The sequence below is a fragment of the Falco punctatus genome (genome assembly GCF_963210335.1).
Source record: "Falco punctatus genome assembly, chromosome: 15".
NCBI lineage: Eukaryota > Metazoa > Chordata > Aves > Falconiformes > Falconidae > Falco > Falco punctatus.
In genome coordinates, this window is record NC_137595.1 from 16,476,740 (window position 1) to 16,495,712 (window position 18,973).

The 18,973-nt window shown below is 42.5% G+C and overlaps 1 protein-coding gene and 1 long non-coding RNA gene across 2 annotated transcripts; both read right to left on the reverse strand.

Moving 5' to 3' along the window:
* Positions 1–1,133: 1,133 nt before the first annotated feature.
* Positions 1,134–18,216, reverse strand: LOC308053905 (A-kinase anchor protein 17B-like). The gene is given in 6 exon segments (XM_080365822.1): positions 1,134–2,966; positions 3,534–5,049; positions 6,313–6,528; positions 6,531–6,549; positions 8,345–8,466; positions 13,361–18,216. Coding segments are annotated over 6 exon segments (2,226 nt in total). The 5' UTR covers positions 13,577–18,216; the 3' UTR covers positions 1,134–2,829.
* LOC308053908 lies at positions 8,475–13,342 on the reverse strand. Its single transcript, XR_013923851.1, has 3 exons — positions 12,152–13,342; positions 11,151–11,234; positions 8,475–8,988 (listed from the first exon to the last, which is right to left on the reverse strand). It is a non-coding gene; the product is annotated as an uncharacterized lncRNA (long non-coding RNA).
* Positions 18,217–18,973: the final 757 nt, after the last annotated feature.

Below are 18,973 nucleotides of genomic sequence, written 5' to 3' on the forward strand. Positions count from 1 at the left end.
ACTTGACAAATTTGACACATCAAATTGAGCAGCATCTCCTTTCCAACCACTTCTGTCACTGTCAACTGCTTTGTAAAATTCAGGTATTCTTTTGTCTGGACTCTCCCTGCTCTTAATCATCTTTATTAGCTCTTATTTCATGCTGTTCCACTTTTATAAAAGTTCAGTAATGAATGCTTATGTCTGGAGTTATGTAAGGGGTTTACAAAAGGTGAGGTGTTTCTATGCATTGCCTGGAATCTCTGGATTAAGAGAGGGCTTTATATCATAATTGCTGTGTTCTTGTATTTCAGGCAGACTGACTGATGTAACAATGGGCATTGTGTATTTCTGCTTTAAAACAGCCCGTAGGGTTTTGACCAGCATTCAGCACGAGGTACAACAGGCTGTGTATTTCCAGTAACAAAGCTTAGTTCAGACAGCTCCCCGGAGAAGACTTATGTGCTCACTAGCTCTATTAGGAGTCATTTTCACTAGTTCTGTAGGAAAAGTCAGATTTGATTGCAAGATCTGATCTGCAGTCTCAGCACCCTACTTCATACTTGTCACAGTAAACAGTGTTTCCAAAAAAAAAAATTAAATCCCACAGCTTGAAATGCCGGCTGAACAACAGCACACGCCAGGCTCAAACTGAAAGGTGTGAAATTATGCCAGCAAAGTTATACACCTCTGTTGCTGAACTATATAAATGCCGCTTTTAATGCATCTTTTCACCTGTGAAGTGTTACAATTGTCAAAACATTCCGTAACTTTCATACCCGAGATGTGACATTTATTCCTGTAACTATTGACATTTAATCTACAAAGCTATGCGTCTTAGAAGTCTTAAAGCAAAATTTATACGCATCTTTAAAGATAAGCCTTCAGGATAACAAGCAAAATTATACTGAATAGTCCAGCGTATGATAGCCTGGGGCTATCATGGGGAATTAATATTAAAACACCTAAGAACAGGTTCTACATAATGCCACCTGTAAACATAAATGTTGTTTCAGTATGAAGCTTACAATGGTGTCTCACATTTTAAGGTGCACACATTTTATTTACTAGCAATGTTTTACACAGAATGAGGACTTCGAGAGAGAGGATTTGCTTCATCAATTTCAATCAATATAGGTGAACGCAAGAAGTGATTACAGAACTGGTATATTTATTTGTTATTGAATATTGTGACAACATGTTGATAAAACACTGGAAATTTACACCGAAGGAAATCTTTAGTTCCTGCTCCCCCAGATTAGCAAAAAGAAATGCTTCCTCACCTGTAATCAAAAGGCCTGTCTCATGGGAAATGGGTACTCACGGACACAGAACCGTATGGATCGACAGAGGGGGAAGTCTTGTCATCTTTAATCCGCAAATATTGCGTAGAGAGAAAACACCCTTGGTATGTCACATCAGTGCAACTGAAACGTTTCACACAGTCAACAAATACAACAGTTGATCTTCATTATAACTGTATAAAATACTAAAAAGGAGACTTCAGAGGGGCATAAATGTTCTCCAAAATAGTCAGAAAATATTTCTGTCAAGAAAATAAGATCTTTTTAGATAAAAGTAATAGATTAACAGTACTTTGAGTAGCAACCATTTGTCATTCACGACCTGAAAAGGCACTCAACATCTGAACGTGTGAATAGAGAATACTGATAAAACTTGGCTGAGAAGCCTGTAGGAGTCACCAGTATTGAACACTGGGGAAAAACCTATCTACCATGAACAATTACAATATTTTTTTTAATTACTATTTATTAGAGCAGAAGTTACAAACATGGGTAAGATTCTATGTAATGAAGGCAACATTATTACATTATCTTCCTATATTAACATGTAATGAATAAAGCATATTAAAATGATAGCTGAAATAATCAGTATTGAACTTACTGTCCTCTACATCTTGCTAAGGGACTTTGTCCAAAAGCAATTGTGGCTGTTTTCTAAATATAGCCAGCTGAATAAATATTAATATAACTCAAGCTCCTAGACTGTGTTTTTACATTTTTACCTACATGCAGCACAAGTCTGACAAAATTTCACAATTTCTCTGGAAATTATTTGTAAGCAAACACACTAGCTATCTCACTACACGTGCCTTCAAAATATTGAGAGAAAATTTTCAACCTGCATACAGATACGGGGACTGTCAGCATGCTGACAAGTGTGGCCCTTTCCCCACCTAACATTCAGAGCTTTGCTTAGACAATCATTCAGATTCCTGGAAGCACCACATCTAGCAAAAGTTCAGTGAAACCCTTCCTTCCAAAGACCAGCAAGGCTTCAGAAACACTTCTAGAACTGTGAATAGAAAACAAGCATTTTCCCAGTGTGAGTTTTACAGAAGTTTGATTTTTTTCTTCATATTTGGAAATCTATTACTTCCCACAATCGAGTATAAATGTCCCCTACACCTTCCAGTCCCACCATTTTAACAACCTGATTGAGGAGGCACTTGATACGCTTGCTCTAGGACTTACATAGCTATGTTTTTTCCCAATGATTCATTACTGCTGAAGACTAACTTTGATATTTACATGGGCCCCTACATTTAATCAGGGTATATAACACTCCAAGATCTTAATCTGTACCCTTTCAAGTTCTTAGCAACTGGTCCATGAAAGCCTGTCTGGTCCTCAGGAAAGTTTTGGTCCTCTGTTATCCAAAAGGCAAACACAGACACTGGTGTTGCGTCTCACTACACCAGTTAGATATTCAAACCAAAGGAATTACCTAAGCAAAAAGACCCCAGTATTTCATATACCTTATAATGGTCAAAGGACTTCCTTCTCCCACTTCTGTATCAAAACTTAAGAGCTATTATATAGCAACTGTTCAACATCCTCTTCTGGGCTCTGCTCCACAGAAAGTATCTGAGCAGGGATTTGTCTGAATTATCTCAAGAGGAAATAGAGAGCATCCTCTGACATCTGCATCCACATCTCTTCTGAACATTAACTTCTTATCATCTCCTGTAGGTAAATATACGAAAAAGTTACTTTAAATGAGTTTATCATGGGGCAGGGAAAGAAAGGGTATGGGGAGGCAGCTGTAAGGTATCACCAATGAACTGAAAGCATAGTAAATTGTGAAAGGGCTGTGAGTAACAATAGCCAGAAACACAGCAATCCTGTATGGAGATCAGATCACTACCTGTATATAAATTTACTAACTTCCCACCCAGATGTACCACATACTGAGTTACCTAGCAATGTTTTAGTTGTCTCAAGCATGTTGAGTTGTTAGCATGCATGTTATTAACAGTATAACCACCTACCTGCTAATGCCCATATACTTTGCTATCCAATTAAGCAGACAAATCCTGCTCTTGAACCGCCGCTGCGCATAGCGTTTCTGAGCTAAACTGAACAAACCTTTAACTGCAGAGAACTCGCACTCCTTTTTTTACACCATGTTTATATTCTTTAAAACTTTTTTAAAACAGTTACCATTCATCACTGTAAGAACTGGCAACTAACCTTACCTGCCAGAGACCTGTCAAATTCAGTCAACTTAGTTCTGGTGTCCCTCTTTCTCACCTGTGCTCTGGATGGTCCCCTGAAGTTGTGAGCCATCATGAGGGGTAACACCTGGTGCTGCCATGGTGCGGTGAAGGGTCTTGAATTTCACTTTTTTGTGGAACATTTTCTTGTATTTTCTTTGTATCTTTCTGAGCGACTCCAGCTGCATGCAACTGTCCATCTCTGAAAAGCCACATTCATCAGATAAAAGATTAGAAGAAAACTTTTTTGGCTTTTTCTTCATTTTGTGCGCACTTCTCTCCTCTTCCCCAGATTGTCTCTCACTTTTCTGTCCTTCATGTCTTAATTTACTACTAGACCTCTTGCACGACTTTTTAAACTTATGTTCACACTCCCTTGCCAAGTCCTCATGGACAGCATTACAACAGAAGCTACATTTGCTGTTTTCCTTCTCTTGACCTTCCAGAGTTACATTTTTAAGGTAAACCAGTAATTTTCTCTCCCCTGCTCTTGCAGGCAAGCACCCTTTGCCACAATTGCTGTAAATTTCTTCACACCTTCTTTCTGTTCTCTTCATCGAACTGCTACGTGCCCCTCTAAAGTACTCTGAATCACTCATCTCTTCCAACAAATCCTTTAGCCTGCAAGCAGATCTGCATGTTTTGTATGGTACAGTACCTTCATCACTACCTTCTTGTTTGAATTCCTTATCATGAGTAACAGCAGTGCAATCCAAAGAATGATTCAGTCCAGCACGTGGTAAGTTATCAGCAGTGAGAGAGTCATTCCTCTGCACTTCCAAACTTTTTGCAAGCCTACCCCCATAGGCTTTGTTTTCTAACACCGTGTCTGTGGACCCCAGTTCCCCAATAGTGATCACCAGTCTATAATTACCATCGCTACTACAGTTTCTCCTGTTGAGGTTTTGCAGAGGGCTCGCTCCTCTGAAGCGTTCACCATGTTTGTTACTTAAGCAGATGTCAAAGCCACTATCATCATCAGACACCACTCTCTTCCACCAGGACTTGTTCACCGTGCTTTTTGGCTCTAAGCAAACACGTGCGTAGCGTGGTGTCTGATAGTAGTTTAGTAAATAATGGATGAATTCATCAGTCTCATAAACCTTTGGCTTTTTGCAACCATCTTCATCAGACACTGTCTGCGTGTGAACTACATTCAGTGCTGGGAAGTCCCTTCCATCGAGGGATTCGATGACCCTGCAGTCTTGTGTAACCGTAATCAGTAAAGATCCACAGCCAAAGGAGTTGTGTGCATCTCTGCCAGGCAGTCCGTCAGAACTCGGGGCTGTAGAGGGATCACTTAAAATCGTCCTGACTATATGACAAGTAGATGCATGGTAGTTACTCGCATCTCCTTCCTCACTACATAAGCTGCTACTTTTTCTGGTTAATGGGCACTTAAACTCTTCCTTACGTTTCAATTCTTTGTATGTAAGATAATGGGGGTTAATCAGTTCCTGATGTGTGCCTTTTAATGCTGTTTCAGGAAAGGAATTGTCCTTCCTTACGCCCAATGAAGGATCCACTTTTTGACTTGCCAACTGCACAAAATCCTTCAAATAAAAAAAATCAGGAAAATTATTATGTACATTTTTCAAGCACTATAAAGAGTGCTAAACTGCAAACTCATGAGCAAGCAGTCCCACAGTCAGAAGAATTACACAGGTGATGGGTAAGTTTGGCTGAGTTCAGAGCTCAATAGTACAATCTCACAATTCCTAAGTTAGAACTACAGATATTTCATCATCTCAGAAAGCCACATTCTCAATTAAAGGAACCTTTCAACCAGTTCACCTTTCTCACTGCAACTGTGTAAGAAAACATTCTTTGTTTGATCACAGCATCACAACAACTAGTATTGCCGGCAACAGTTACATTAATACACTTTTGTAGATCAAATAGTTTATTTAGAATAAATTGCTTTGTTATACATTGTTGTAAATGGCTCCAAATACAACCAATCTAAAGCTTTCCAAGTGGTGAAACCAAGAAAGTTGAAGTTTATTTAACACATCACCTTCATGATTAAAAGGGTAATGTCAGATTTTATAGGGCCCTAAAATCACGCAGAATGCCTCTGATTTCAACTCTAAGTAAATTATAGTCCTTTAGAAATCTTTTAACATTAAGGACTGGGGAAAACATACACTTATAAGAGCTGTAAGCAAATGTTAATTAGCAAATAGTAAAGACAAAGTCATGTCAGTACCCCTGAGAAATTAAAACCCCTGTTTTCACTTAAAACATTATTTTTTTAGCCCAAAGCACTAAAACAACCTCCAAACATTAGCCTGTGTGCAAAACACTCAATTGTTTATCAATCCTCTGCTGACTTTCTCAAGACATTAGCCAAATCAAACTGAAATAAAACTGATAGCTTCATGCTGGCCACAAAAGAGAGGCTATTAGAAATGCAGCTGCCATAAATCATGTCAATTTAATTCTGCCACTTGTAGACCTGAAACCAAAACAAGCAGAGATAGCATCATTTACGTCCCCGCCCTGAAACTCCTTGTTTGCAATGCTGGATCAAGTCTAATAGAGCTGATACAGCCCTTCCAGCCCTATTTTTATTCAGTAACGACAAGGCCTCAAACAAGCATCAAAGGCAAAGTTTCCAGGTGGAAATGTGCTACCTTTGCTCTCAGCGTAAGACAGAGCAGATTGTCACAAGACTTAGACCTGAGGCCTTCTCAGTGTTTGGTCAGTACCAAGGCATTCCTCTGAACAGCATCAAGACATCAAATGTCTAGTGAATTATTCAAGGTCTAATAAAAATCCTTCAAAATTTAAAATATGTTTTAAAATAGTCTTACTTTCACATGGTTTAACAGCACTGTAAGCAGTCTGACAGACTCCACTCTTCTCTGAGCTAGCAGGGATTTCCTTTCTTCCCATTCAGGCATATTCTCTGGACACTGCTGTTCTTCAGCTGGTACCTTCTGCTGCTTTGGGGGATGTTTCTCATCTCCATCTATCTGCCTCTCTTCTCTCCTCTCGAGCTTAGCTTTCTTTTTTCTCTCTTGAACTTCATTTCATCACCACGTCTTTTTCTAGGTAATTATCAATATGGGACAATTTAGACGACACTTGCTTTACATTTTGAGTCCAGGGGAATTGGATACAAGTCTTTGAAGTGCTAATAAGCAGCAACCAGTTGCCAAGAATCCGCATGTGGCTAACAAAGAATCTCGTTTGTTCGAGTAATATGTTTAAAAAAACACGGCACATAGATGACATGCATCCAACTGATGACATGTTTAGAAAGTTCTTTGTGTCTTCAAATGGTTTGTATTCTAGGGTGTCTTTACAAGCACTGCCAAGACGACAGAGCCGCATCATCTTTTGTCTCCAAGGACACAACTAGAGACTAATGATTTGGATCTAAATCTTAAGGTAATACATCTCCCGTACAGATTAGAATGAGGGTCCCATTTAAGAGATATTACAAAACTAACGCAGGGATGTTTTTGCTATTGCTGAGCAGGGCTGGCACAGAGCCAAGGCCTTTTCTGCTCCTCACCCCACCCTGCCAGCGAGTGGGCTGGGGGTGCACAAGGAGCTGGGAGGGGGCACAGCTAGGACAGCTGACCCCAGCCAGCCCAAGGGATATCCCATACCATATGATGTCACGCTCAGCATATAAAAGCTGGGGGAGAAGGAAGGGGGGGATATTCAGAGTAATGGTGTTTGCCTTCTCAAGTAGACGTCACATGTGATGAAGCCCTGCCTTCCTGGGGATGACTGAACACCTGATTGCTGATGGGAAGTGGTAAATTAATTCCTTGTTTTGCTTTACTTGTGTGCGTGGCTTTTGCTTTACCTATTAAACTGTCTTTATCTCAATCCATTGGTTTTCTCTACTTTTACTCTTCTGATTCTCTTCCCCATTCTGACATGGGGGGAGCGAGTGAGCAGTTATGTGGGGCTTAGTTGCCAGCTGGAGTTAAGCCACAACAAGCCATCACTACTTTCTGGAAACCCTGTTCTGCAGAAAGGAGATCCACTAAACAATCAACATGACGTGTCACAGAAAACTCCAGAAAATTCAAGGAACAAAGTGTTCACCCAAATAAGTATTTAAAAAAATATTTTTAAAGTGTTTGAATTGGAAGGTATTAACAATAGAAGCATAGCAATATTTTCAGAGACCTAGCATTACAGTCACTATGCTCCACATTCCAAGCATTTGGGTTTTTTAAGACAGGAAGGTGTGACAATTTAGGATGCCATCCAAACACATTTTCTACAGAATTAAAACTTCAATATACTACTATTACTCAAATACAAAGATTTAAAAACATTGACCAAAAGATAACAACAATGAAAAAATAACATGTAAAAAGGGGCAGCAAGAAAGACAGAAGTGTTCACCTCTAGCTTTGGACCTTCCAGTCAAGTGGGAGGCACCCAGAAACGTACGTCACATTAATTTTACTCCAGGGCATAGAGACATTAATTTGTGATGTTGCAGCACAGAGCAATACAAAAAGCCCACATGCAGAACCTTAAGCAATCAAGCCTCAGAGCAATTTGAGACCAACGGCTCTCCGATCTCACACCAGATCATAGAGCACTCCAATCTGAAAGAGACCTCAGGATGTCTCTAGTTCAACAATTCTCATAACCCAGACCCCTCCATCTGATGTTTTACACATAGAATTATCATGATGCTTTTCTTTCCAACAGTAACACATAAAAACTGCATAGTATTGCTTCAAGTTCCCTGACTCCTGTTTCCTCAAAGCCTGGATTTTTAGAGTAGCCACTCTCTCTGGATTTTACTTGATATGAGGAAGTGTAACAAATCTCAAGAAAATGGGACATTCTCTAAAAATACACTCTCACCTTTCAACCCCCTCTCCTTTCCCCCTTTTCCGAACGTGCTCCTGTTCTTGCAGCTTTAGTCTTTCCAGGCTTCTCTTTCTTATGGCTCCTTCACTGAAGTGTCTGGTTGTATCAAAAGTCACCTGTCACAGAAGAAGCAGAGTCAGACTTAGCAGTCCAGTTTGCCGTGTATTTATACAAACACAGACAACCTGCTGAGCAAATGAGAGACCCTAGGTGACTAACAAAATATTACTATACCCACGAGACTCACTCTACCCTAGCATACTAGAACATCTCTTCTGGTGTTCATGCTGGGGTGTCAATCAAGCTCAAATGTCCCACTCCCAAGTGTCTCTTCCTGCTGTGGCATCAGGGGCCCCCAATCTGACATCATACCTTTGGCCAAATCTGTTCCTGGCATAACCTTCTGGGGACTCAAAGTTCAGCGTGTTCAGCAGAGCATTCCTACTGCAGGATTTGTGCAATTCTGCCAAAACTAGAGTTCACTGACTCTTAGAGCAACATCTTTTGGATCAAATACTTGCTTGCTTAAAAATTGGTGAATTCTGTTGATGTGTGCTGCATTTCATCAGCTTCAAATGACTAGATGTGAGCACAGTCAAAAAAAACACTCAAGGAAATTGCATCAACGTCTATCTACACTGAAAAAATAAGTAATGTGAAGTGTTATTTCCAACATAGAGGTATATTTTAGGGTCACAGTTTAGAAATTACCTGCTGGGAAAAAACACCGAAACAGGGTACGCTATACTAAGTACCTACAGAGGTAAGCTGTTAGGCTGTGGAAATCAAGCTTACAGACTTCAAGTTTTCTTTTGTAATGTCACACTAAGCATAGCACTTAAATGGATTCATCTCTCAGCATACTTACAACAAAAAGATGCACAGAAGAGAAAGGGTACCCCTTACTCACCAAGAACCACCTAAATAGGGCAGCTGCCACACCTACTTCATGCTTAACAATAAGAAACCGAGTATCTTTCAAAGAGTCTTGCCAGCTCCTGAGATCATCTCCCAGTTTGAGTGCCAACCACACTGAAAATATTTACAACTTTTAGCTTACCCAACCAATTTTTCAGGAAATCAAAGCAGTAAAATGTCATTTTTCAATTAAAGGACTTAAGTTCAGATACATGAGCTTCATGTATCAGTATCTCTGTACCCAGCACAAATAGGATAAGCATAAGGGGTTTTTCCCTGTCACATGCTTAACTCTCCAAAAAGTTTGCAGAGAGGCTTCCACTGATTAGCAATGAAACTAAAGGATTAGGTTCAAGGAAAAAAAGAGCCTAAGTTGGCAAACCACCATCTATGCCAGCTTCTTCCACAAAATCTCAGCAGCTAGTTACAAATAAAGGTTAGCATATTTAAATGCTGTCCATAAGCTATATTTTTCTCTCTTTTTAGCCACCATTTTAACATACATACAGACTATAGGAAAAAAATAACATATATATACACAGAAAACTGCAGGAGTGCCACATAAAAGCTTCCACTGAAGCAACGTGAAAAAAAGTCCATAGGATGGTTGTCACAGGTTAAAAACGATACTGCCATCACTTGAAAAATACCTGTTTGCCTTCAATACAGGAATCTACAGGGGAAGATAAGTGCAGTACAAGAAGTTGTTTGGTAAAAGAGGGTAAATACACTTCACTCAGAACAATGAAGAAAAAACCCACATATGTACTGAAGAAAAACTAATGTAATTTAAAAAACAACAACAAAACCTGGAATCTCTGGAAGCATCAGCTACAGCAGACTGCAGCACTGAATTGCTTGTGTTAAGGAACTGCTGCCAAATGCACTCAGAATTAACCACAACTTCATCAGGCAAAGCCGAGTATCTCAGGATTAATCTTTGAATACGGTCACTTACATATATATTTAGACACACCTTCAGCATGTCATACAAGCAAAGCAGATACACTACAAAACTCAAAAAGTGAGTAGTCTCTAGAATCCTTTCTGCCCACCGTGCATTAAGATAAAGAGCTTCCTAAAGCTATCTGTAATGTTAATATCAACTACACTTTTTCCATCACACTAAGATTTGAGCTGCAGCAGATTAAAACATCGAGGACACTGGTGCTGAAAGCTGTGGAGACATGAAAGTCAAGCCTGAAGAACGGCTGGTGTACACAAAAGCTTCTTCTGTTTTGCAAGTGCACCTTCTTTTAAACCAACTGATATTACCCTGCCCTCGCAAATCTTTCTTCACTTGTATCCTTACACCATCATGGCTGCAACCATATTCCTGCAATAAATCACCTAGAAGTAAGCCCAAAATTCTTTTCATAGGGCTGAGTAAGCTATGGCAATTTGCCAGTGCAGACCATTATTACCCTTGCTCCTCCCTGTATTCTTCATAGCCAGCTCTTCAAGCATCAGAAATGTATTTCTCATCATGCAACTGTGTATGAAGCACAGAATTATTTACTGTCTGATCCACCAGCTTACTACTCAACAGCATGGGTTTTTGGAATCAACCCTGACATATTAATAAGCTGTTAACTTTAGGTTTTAAGCGTTCCAACTGACAAATCACAAGGAATCTGACACTCAACCCCTTTACCAAGTTATTATTTCCTTTGAGCCAGTCTGACATGGTTATAACATCAGAAACACATTTGCCCTTGCACTAGGGTTTACTATGAACTGCAGGCTGAACTGTCCTGTGCTACCTGCATGCCTGTCTTCTGTGATCATGTGTTCTGGTAACACTGATATATACTCAAAATAATAAAAATAATAATTAAAAAAGATGTTACTTAAATGTATAAAAAGGAATCAAGATACTGACCTGGAACTCTACAGATCTGTGACAAATTCTCAGCTCTACTGAGGAATTCCTGTAAAAGCCAGTAACTTCCTATGTCTCAAGGGCCTAAAATAATACAGTATTTTAGAACAGATTCAAGCTGATCAGGACAACAGGCCATCAAATCACTTACTCCAGCCTGTGCTAACTGCATTGGGCTGAAGCATCTCTTCCAGGAAGGCATCTGGCCCTGGTTTGAAAACACAATGATACGAAAACCTGCCACTTCCCACAGGCAGTCTGCCCCGTTCCTTACTCATTCACTGTTTGAAATGGAAGCCACTTCTAGATACCGATTTTTCATAAGCCCTCCTCTACTAGATTCACATCCTTTTAGCATCTATGTGGTTTTTTGGCGGGTTGAGCTGTTTTTTTCCCCCTCCTCTTCCAAGTGATAATCCAGGTGCCTCTCTGTCAGCTTTCTTATATAAGATACACAGACTGAGCTCCGAGAGCTTTCTCAGTCCCTCATTATGAGACACTTTCTCCAGCCTGCAGGTATTTTTTGTTGCACTGTTCTAACAAGCTCCAATGTAGAACATGAATCCCAAACCCACACACAGTATTAATTTGGTCAGTGCCATGCACAGCTAATTGACTCCTTTAAGCATGCTTTCTATCGCCACTTATACTCCCCACAACACTGCAATGGAAACCCAAGCCGTTACTAATGTACTACAATAACCCTTTCAGAGCTTTAAAAAAGACAAACATGAGGATAAATCAGTAAAACTCTGAAATTACTTGCCTGAATATCTGCACAATCCTTTTTACAGTGACTATCTTAGAACACCCTGAAATATGTCACCCAGGCTCAGACTTAAAACAAAATGAAGACTTTAGGAGAACATTAATAACCTGGCAATATCTAACCTGAAACACCCATATAGCCCATATGAGCAGAATGCAATTAGTGAGAATAATTCAATGCCAAGGCGCCCCTCACATTTGCTTACAGTACCGCTAGCTCAGGCAGCTCTTACCAGCCCCAGTGTCCCAGCTGGTCACTCATGTCAAGCCCTGGGGCACCACAACTGTTTCTGAGACCGTACCATCAACCAGGTCAGGAAACAGATCTAGCTTGGAGGCAAAAAAAAATTTAAAAAAAAATCATATTTCACCAGGTGACTTTTCAGAGTCTGTTGACCTGCCCTCAAGCAGTTCTGCCCGCAGAGCTCGACACCATCATTCCGCAGAGGTGGGCACACAAGAGCACCTACGGCAAGGTGCCCAGCGTTCGACATTATTGATCCATACCGCTACATACTATGGGTCCACAGTAGCAGACAAGAGTATATCACACAGGGGAAAGCATGTACCAGAAAGAGCCACTCGGAGAAGTCAAAAACACGGGTTTAAACAGATTTTCAACAGATTGGACTTGCGTGTTCTGCTTACTCTGCGCAAAATTAAGCAAAAAGGAGAGGTGATCGGCAGGGCTGCCGCTCAAAGCATCGCAATGGAAGGGGCGTTGTGAAGCCACCGCGCCTGGCGTCCCTCCTTCATGGAGCGCCTTCCCGGGGGGGATGAAGCCGCAAGCCGGCACCATGGCAGCGGCCCCTGCGCCCCAAGAAGCCCCGTGGCCAGGGCCCAGCGCCGCCGGGCGGCCGCGCACCCCTCGGCCAGCGCCCGGGAGGCGGCCTGGGCGGGAACCGGGGGACGGAGGCAGCAGCAGGGCCAGACCCGCTCGCCCCGGTGAGGGTGAGGGGCGGCCGGTGAGCCCCTGAGCGCGGCCGGGGCCGGACCCCCCCCGGGCCCAGCGCCCGGGCCGGGGGCGAGGCGAGGGGCTGCCGCTCCCCCGGCCGAGCCTGCCGCCGCCCCGGCAACCGGAGGGGAGGGCCGGCCGGCCCGGAGCCCAGCCCGGCACCCGCCAGCCCGGCCCGGCAGGGCCGCGGGCTCCGGGCAGCCCCACCTGAGCTGCCGGGTACCGCTCCGCGGCCCGGTGCCCCGGAGGACGCGGGCCAGGCCCGGCACGGCCGGCACGGCGCAGAGCGGCAGCCCGCCGGCCGCGGCCCCTTCCCCTCACGGGCCCCGCCGGAGCCCCCAGCGCCCTCCGGCAGCCGCGTCCCCCGAAGGAGCGGGGCACCGAGCCCAGCCGCCCGCCCCGCCCCGGCAGCGCCTCCCGCAGCGGCGGACGCCCTCCGCCGGCAGCGCCCCGCTCCCACAGGCCGCAGCGGGCCGGCTCCCCTTACCCCTCCGGCTGCCGCCCGCCGCCGGGCGCCCTTCCCGCCGCCACCCCGGGGCGGAGCGCGGCGGACGCCGGGCAGCGGCGGGGGGGACCCGCCTCGGGGGCGCGGCCCGGTACCGGCCGCTCCTCCCGCCTGCCGGAGCGGGGCTGGGGGCGGCGGGCGGGGCCGGCTGCTCGGCGCGGCCCCGGGGCGGGGGGGCGCTGCAGGCGCGGGGGCCATTTTGGGGCGGCCAGGGCCCGGGGTGAGGGCGGCGCGGCCGTGAGGTGCTCGGGCGCTTCACGCGTTTGTGAGGCACGATTCACACAACGGGGCTCCATGCTTCCCCTGGCTGCTGCTCCCTGCCTGCCGCCGGGCACCTTCAGCCTGTGGTCGTCGTGTGTGTGGGTGTTGCACTAAAAAACACCCCAAAGAGCCCCCTCCTCAGCCATTGCCTCACTCAGGCAGCATGAAGGCCTAGTTACAGGGGTGTGCTGCAATACCGTGGTTTTCTTTGTCCTGTCACACAGGTAACTCACCTACCACTGCTTCATCTGGGCAATAGGTGTGTGAGGGTTATTATCTGCTCTTCCATGCTGCAGGACTGGCCTGTACGTGTTTAATCAGTGCAAACGCGGTGCCTGTGTCTCTTCCTACTATATGGCGGTCAGTGCGGCTCCGGGCGTGCCAGCACCTCGCCAGCACACTGCTGAAGGTACCCTCCGTGCTTCCCAGCACCTGGTTGTTCTTATTTTAATGTCCCCAAGGGAGCTGAGTTCAAGGCAGTCATTTACTTAAATGCTCCCTCAGTTTTCAGTGCGTTTTTGTCTCTTGTGATCTTCCAAACGCAACTGTAAAACATGGTACATTTTATATTCCTTGCGCCCGTTCTTGAAAACAGACACCTGATTTCTTCCCTTGTGCTAGGTACAGTTGTAACCACAATGGGCAATGGTCATAGGATGCACAGGAGGCTGCAGACAGAGGTGTGTACCAAGCACTTCTCAGGTGGTCTAATTGCTATTTATGCAATTACAAGCTGCAAAGAATTGTTACGTGTGTATTTATTTAGTGTGGGAGGGCATTTATTTCTGTTACAACCTTGTGTGCCAAAAAGCATTCTCACTGTACAAGTTGAAACGGTAAAGATACTGCCTTTACCTACAAACATTTTTGGGGTCTAGTTGCCTTCTCCGCAGTTGTTGATTCCCCTTGCACCAGGAAGGTTTTCTAGGAGTCTTATCATAAACTGACATTTGTTTGTGTTTATCTTAAAAGATAAAACTGTTAATGGTACAAAAAGTTACATTTCAAAGATACTGTCTCTAAGTTGTGGTTTTTTCCTTTCCATGTGTATTTTTCCAAATCCAAACTGGCAAACTGGAATTTGTGATCAGTTTGCAGCTGCAGGGTCATTATATTCACCTACTCTGTACCTGATGCTTTTCCAAAGATGCAATAAGCTGAAAAACTTCCATGTTTTAACTTGTAGATAAGAAGTTTAATGTAGTCATACAAAGTTATTTCAAGATCTGAGTATGGGATACAGAAATAGGAGTTAAGAAGATATACACCTACTGATTCAGGAGACAATGGCTGTTACTGGTTTGCTTTTCCTGTTATGAGAGAGGTTATACAAAAAGTACATTTCCATTTTGTAATTTTATTGGCAATTATTTTGTAATAATGAAATTCCAAACAATGAATATAGTTTAGATTTTCTTTTATATTGAGCTCTGTTAAACTCCGCCACAATCATCTATAATTTTCTTGCTGCCAGCACAGTGGGTTTGAGGCTTTTGGTTTCATTTCCTTGGGCTTGTGACTGGCATAAGAATGCTGTCTTCCTTCTTAAGCACAATGCATTCCAACCCAACATTGTCGCATCTTAACATCTCTGCTACCAGAGGTACTACCTGACACAAGTAAGTAAAAAACTTATACTGTGCCTCCTGGTTGGAGAAAAAACCAACCAGTTTGTTACCTATAATTAAGGAAATTTAAATGTAAATAAAATCTAATTTATATTCTGTGTTTCAGGGAGCAAACAACTGGAAACTGATCGTTTGCAACTGCAGAATATCCTCTCTACTACGATCAAACGCATTGCTGGAGGAGCATGGTGAGTTACTCTGTGAATGAACAGTAAGTTGTATTTCCTCTGGCAAAGGAGACAGGGAAAGCTAATGTTAAGGAAATCACTCTGGCAATGTTCTCATGTTGAGAAGTGCCATGTCATATTAATTAAAAGTGCCACATCCAAAACGGATAAAATAATTCACTTTTACACAGTGAATGAACTGATTCACTTTTACGCAGCAAATAATAAAACTGTGGAAATCATTGCTATAAAAAATATGGGAGACCAAATACATCGCTTCAGAAGTGGGTTTGATGTTTACAGAGGCAACAAGAAAATATGGAGTTGTTTTGCAGATGCAGTTTTGACCCAGTATTAGCTATCTTGTTTTATGCAAAAGATACGTCTGAGACATTAGAAAGAGATCTCGAGTGGCATAATTATCCCACATTTCCCTCTTGCAGAATAATTTCATTTTTCTCTGCAACCTGCAGTCTTCTAGGCTTTATTCCATCTGTTACCTACCTAGATTGTACAGACCCAAGATTTGCTCTGCTCTTACAGAAACCTTCTTCTTAGAACTGGACAACCAGAAAAGTTGAAACCCAGTCTGCACAAGTCATGTGATGTCTTTGAAAATCAGTTTAGATAGAACTGGTGCAAAGGACTGTGTAAATCCAGCTCATTTGCTTATTCTGGGGTTATTCACATTTAGTGGAAGTGGATTTGAAGTGAATTAACTTTAGGGCACAGGGGCACTCACACAGACATTGCAACATCATAAGATTATTTCATTTCTTTCTAGATCTCATTCTACTACATTTCAACTGGGTTTGATTTAAAGCCTGACAACCTGTGCACATAGACAAGCTTTCTCTGGGAGCTTCAGGAATAGGCTGGGGAGGAAGATGGCTGTAAGAAGTCTTGGACATAAAGCATATTCAAGTATGTGCAAGTAAGAATCTTGGCTATGGTTCTGCTTGTGGCTTGGTAACGTCATTCCGTGAATTATGCCTGGATGTTACATGCTGCTCGAGTAATTTAAAAGCTAGGATAACTTTTCCTATTGAGACTATATATCTCCCTACCTTTAAGTAAGTAGGAAAAACCAAACCTCCATTTTGTATTTATTTTTGAAACAGAGCACCAAGACCTGTTCCAAGGGACAGTAGGAAACTTGCATAGGTTTATTTCATAAATAACAATGATACAACTGTTGCTTGTTGCAAATGGCTGTCATTACAGGTTTGACTCATGAAACTAATTTGTGGACTGCTGAAATATCCTTTCCCTAAATACTGATGTGATCAGTTACCGAGTGAGAAGCAGCTCACCTACACGACCACTTTCTAGTCAGAAGCAACCGAAGGATGGGTTGAATACTGCCATCCACTGGCTGGCTGCACAGAAAACTTGAATTTCAATTTCTTTAAGGTAATTAGAAAGTACCTGGTGGCATTTTGTTTTGTTTTTCTAACATGTTTAACTTCCCAGTCACGACTTTCTAAACAGCCTGTGTGATGATGGGTTTAATCTACAATAAGGTTACCTCAGAAATACTTCATATATAAGTGGATGGTTTTGCTTAGAAGCCATTAAAAAAAAAAGTTATTAGTCCAACAGATATGTTTTGGCTGTAAGGAGAATTAGTTTTCCAAAACATAAGTTGTCCAGCTAGGAAATACAACAATTTCTACAGAAGGTCCAGAATACACAATCCTTCTTAATATAATTCTGGTTTATAACATTTCTGAGCTATGCTTAGAATGTGTATCAATGGCATTAATTCTAGCGTGAGCTTTTTGTTAGACCCAGAGATTGAAGAAGTTTCTGGGTTGCTTCCTTCTTTTAAAGTCTGCTTTACACCTGACAAAGCCAGCTGGCACTGTGAATCGTTCTTAGTACAGAAAGGCAGGCTTGTGATTAAGTCACAGGAGTAGGAGTACAGGATTCTATTTCTGGCTTGGTCACAGACATCGTGGGTTATCATAGGCAAATCTGCTAATTTTCACTATCAGTCATATGGACAACACAACTGCTTGCTGGAGTGGCTTCTTCTTTTACCACCAATGAAGGAACGAACCAAGAATACGTTGTGCTCTACGAGTCTCCAGCAAATGTCCTGGAAAGCAGTGGCAACTGAACACCTCAGGGCAGTGCTAAATTTAGAGCTTTTCTAACTCATATTTGGCATGGGCAGAGAAATGGTTCTTTGACAGCTTTGTTTATTCTCCCTCCCTGATCTCAGAAGTTTTCTGTGAGACGTTAAACACAGTTAGGTACTGACATGCCCGAGGGAGGCAGTGTCAAAGTAGAACGGAATTTAACGTAAAAAATGACAGCATGCTCCAACACCACCTTTACTAATAAAACCAGTGTGTGACAGATTTCAGTGTTGTGCCTAATTCTGATGCTAGCCACAACTGTATTATCCTGAAGCAATGCACTGATAGTGACCAAACTATTTGCAGAGTTCAAGAAAAAAACAAACCAAAACAGAAACAAAAACCACCAAAACCAGTCCAGAACAGTACAAGAAACTAAGGAGGACATAAACAATATAAACTCAATTAGGCTGGCAGAAATGGTGAAAAGAAGGTGCAATGTAGAGCATTCATTTTTAGTAATCTCATATCCTGCAAGTGACATCCATTTTTTTTTAATGACTGGTTTTATTTTGGCAGGTTCCTTTACACAGGAGAAAAAATTGACAACAGACAATCTCACACCAGCCACCGTCTTCTCCACAGATTAGACTGTGCTGTGGAAAGCTGAGGTCATCTGCTGATTCATTTTATCAGCCAGAACAAGGTATGTAAAAACTTGACCAAAAATGAGTAGTTGAAATGGGAAGACTGGGTGGGAAAAAAACTGTGCTCAAGAAGAATCTTAAGCTGAGGTTTGTCTTTCTTGGGCAGATGAGCAAGAAAGGCAAACGCCTAGAAGAAATGTCACATTTTTATGGTTAGAAGTCTTCTGTTTCCAAGCAGTACTAAAGTATAGCAAGTTGATAACCTGTTTATTGTTGTTTCAAATTCTTCCTTAAATAGTTGAGTTCCTGGCAGCTAGAGAGATGTCTTTTAGCTGTTTTATTGATTTGGGAATACTCTATTGGGTTGGTGGCAGAGCATTTTTGCCAAAGTTGAGCTAAGGAGCATCTTTATACTGTTTTGTTGGATCCACAAGTAAAAAGGTACTGAATGTAGGCTAATTGAGGTTTCAGTTTGCACCTTTTGTTTGTTTATTTTATTATTACAAGAAACAGAGCAGACATCCCATTTTGGAGTATATTGCTGCCACTGCCTTCTTACGAGCTGTTACCTCCTCGATCCATAGATCCTGGTCACTCCTGTACCTCCTTTCTACTTTCTTCTCTCTCCTCCCCATGCCTTTTCCCCCTTTTCTCTGGCAGCACATCAGCAAAGCCTGAACTAATTGACCTCGTAAATCTTATTAATGATGCTCACTCAGTTCCTCACTTTCAGCACGAATGCACAGGGCTTCAGCAGCAGGACTCACTAGTTAGGAAGCAGTATTTTTGGCTAGTAGTGTGGGACGTA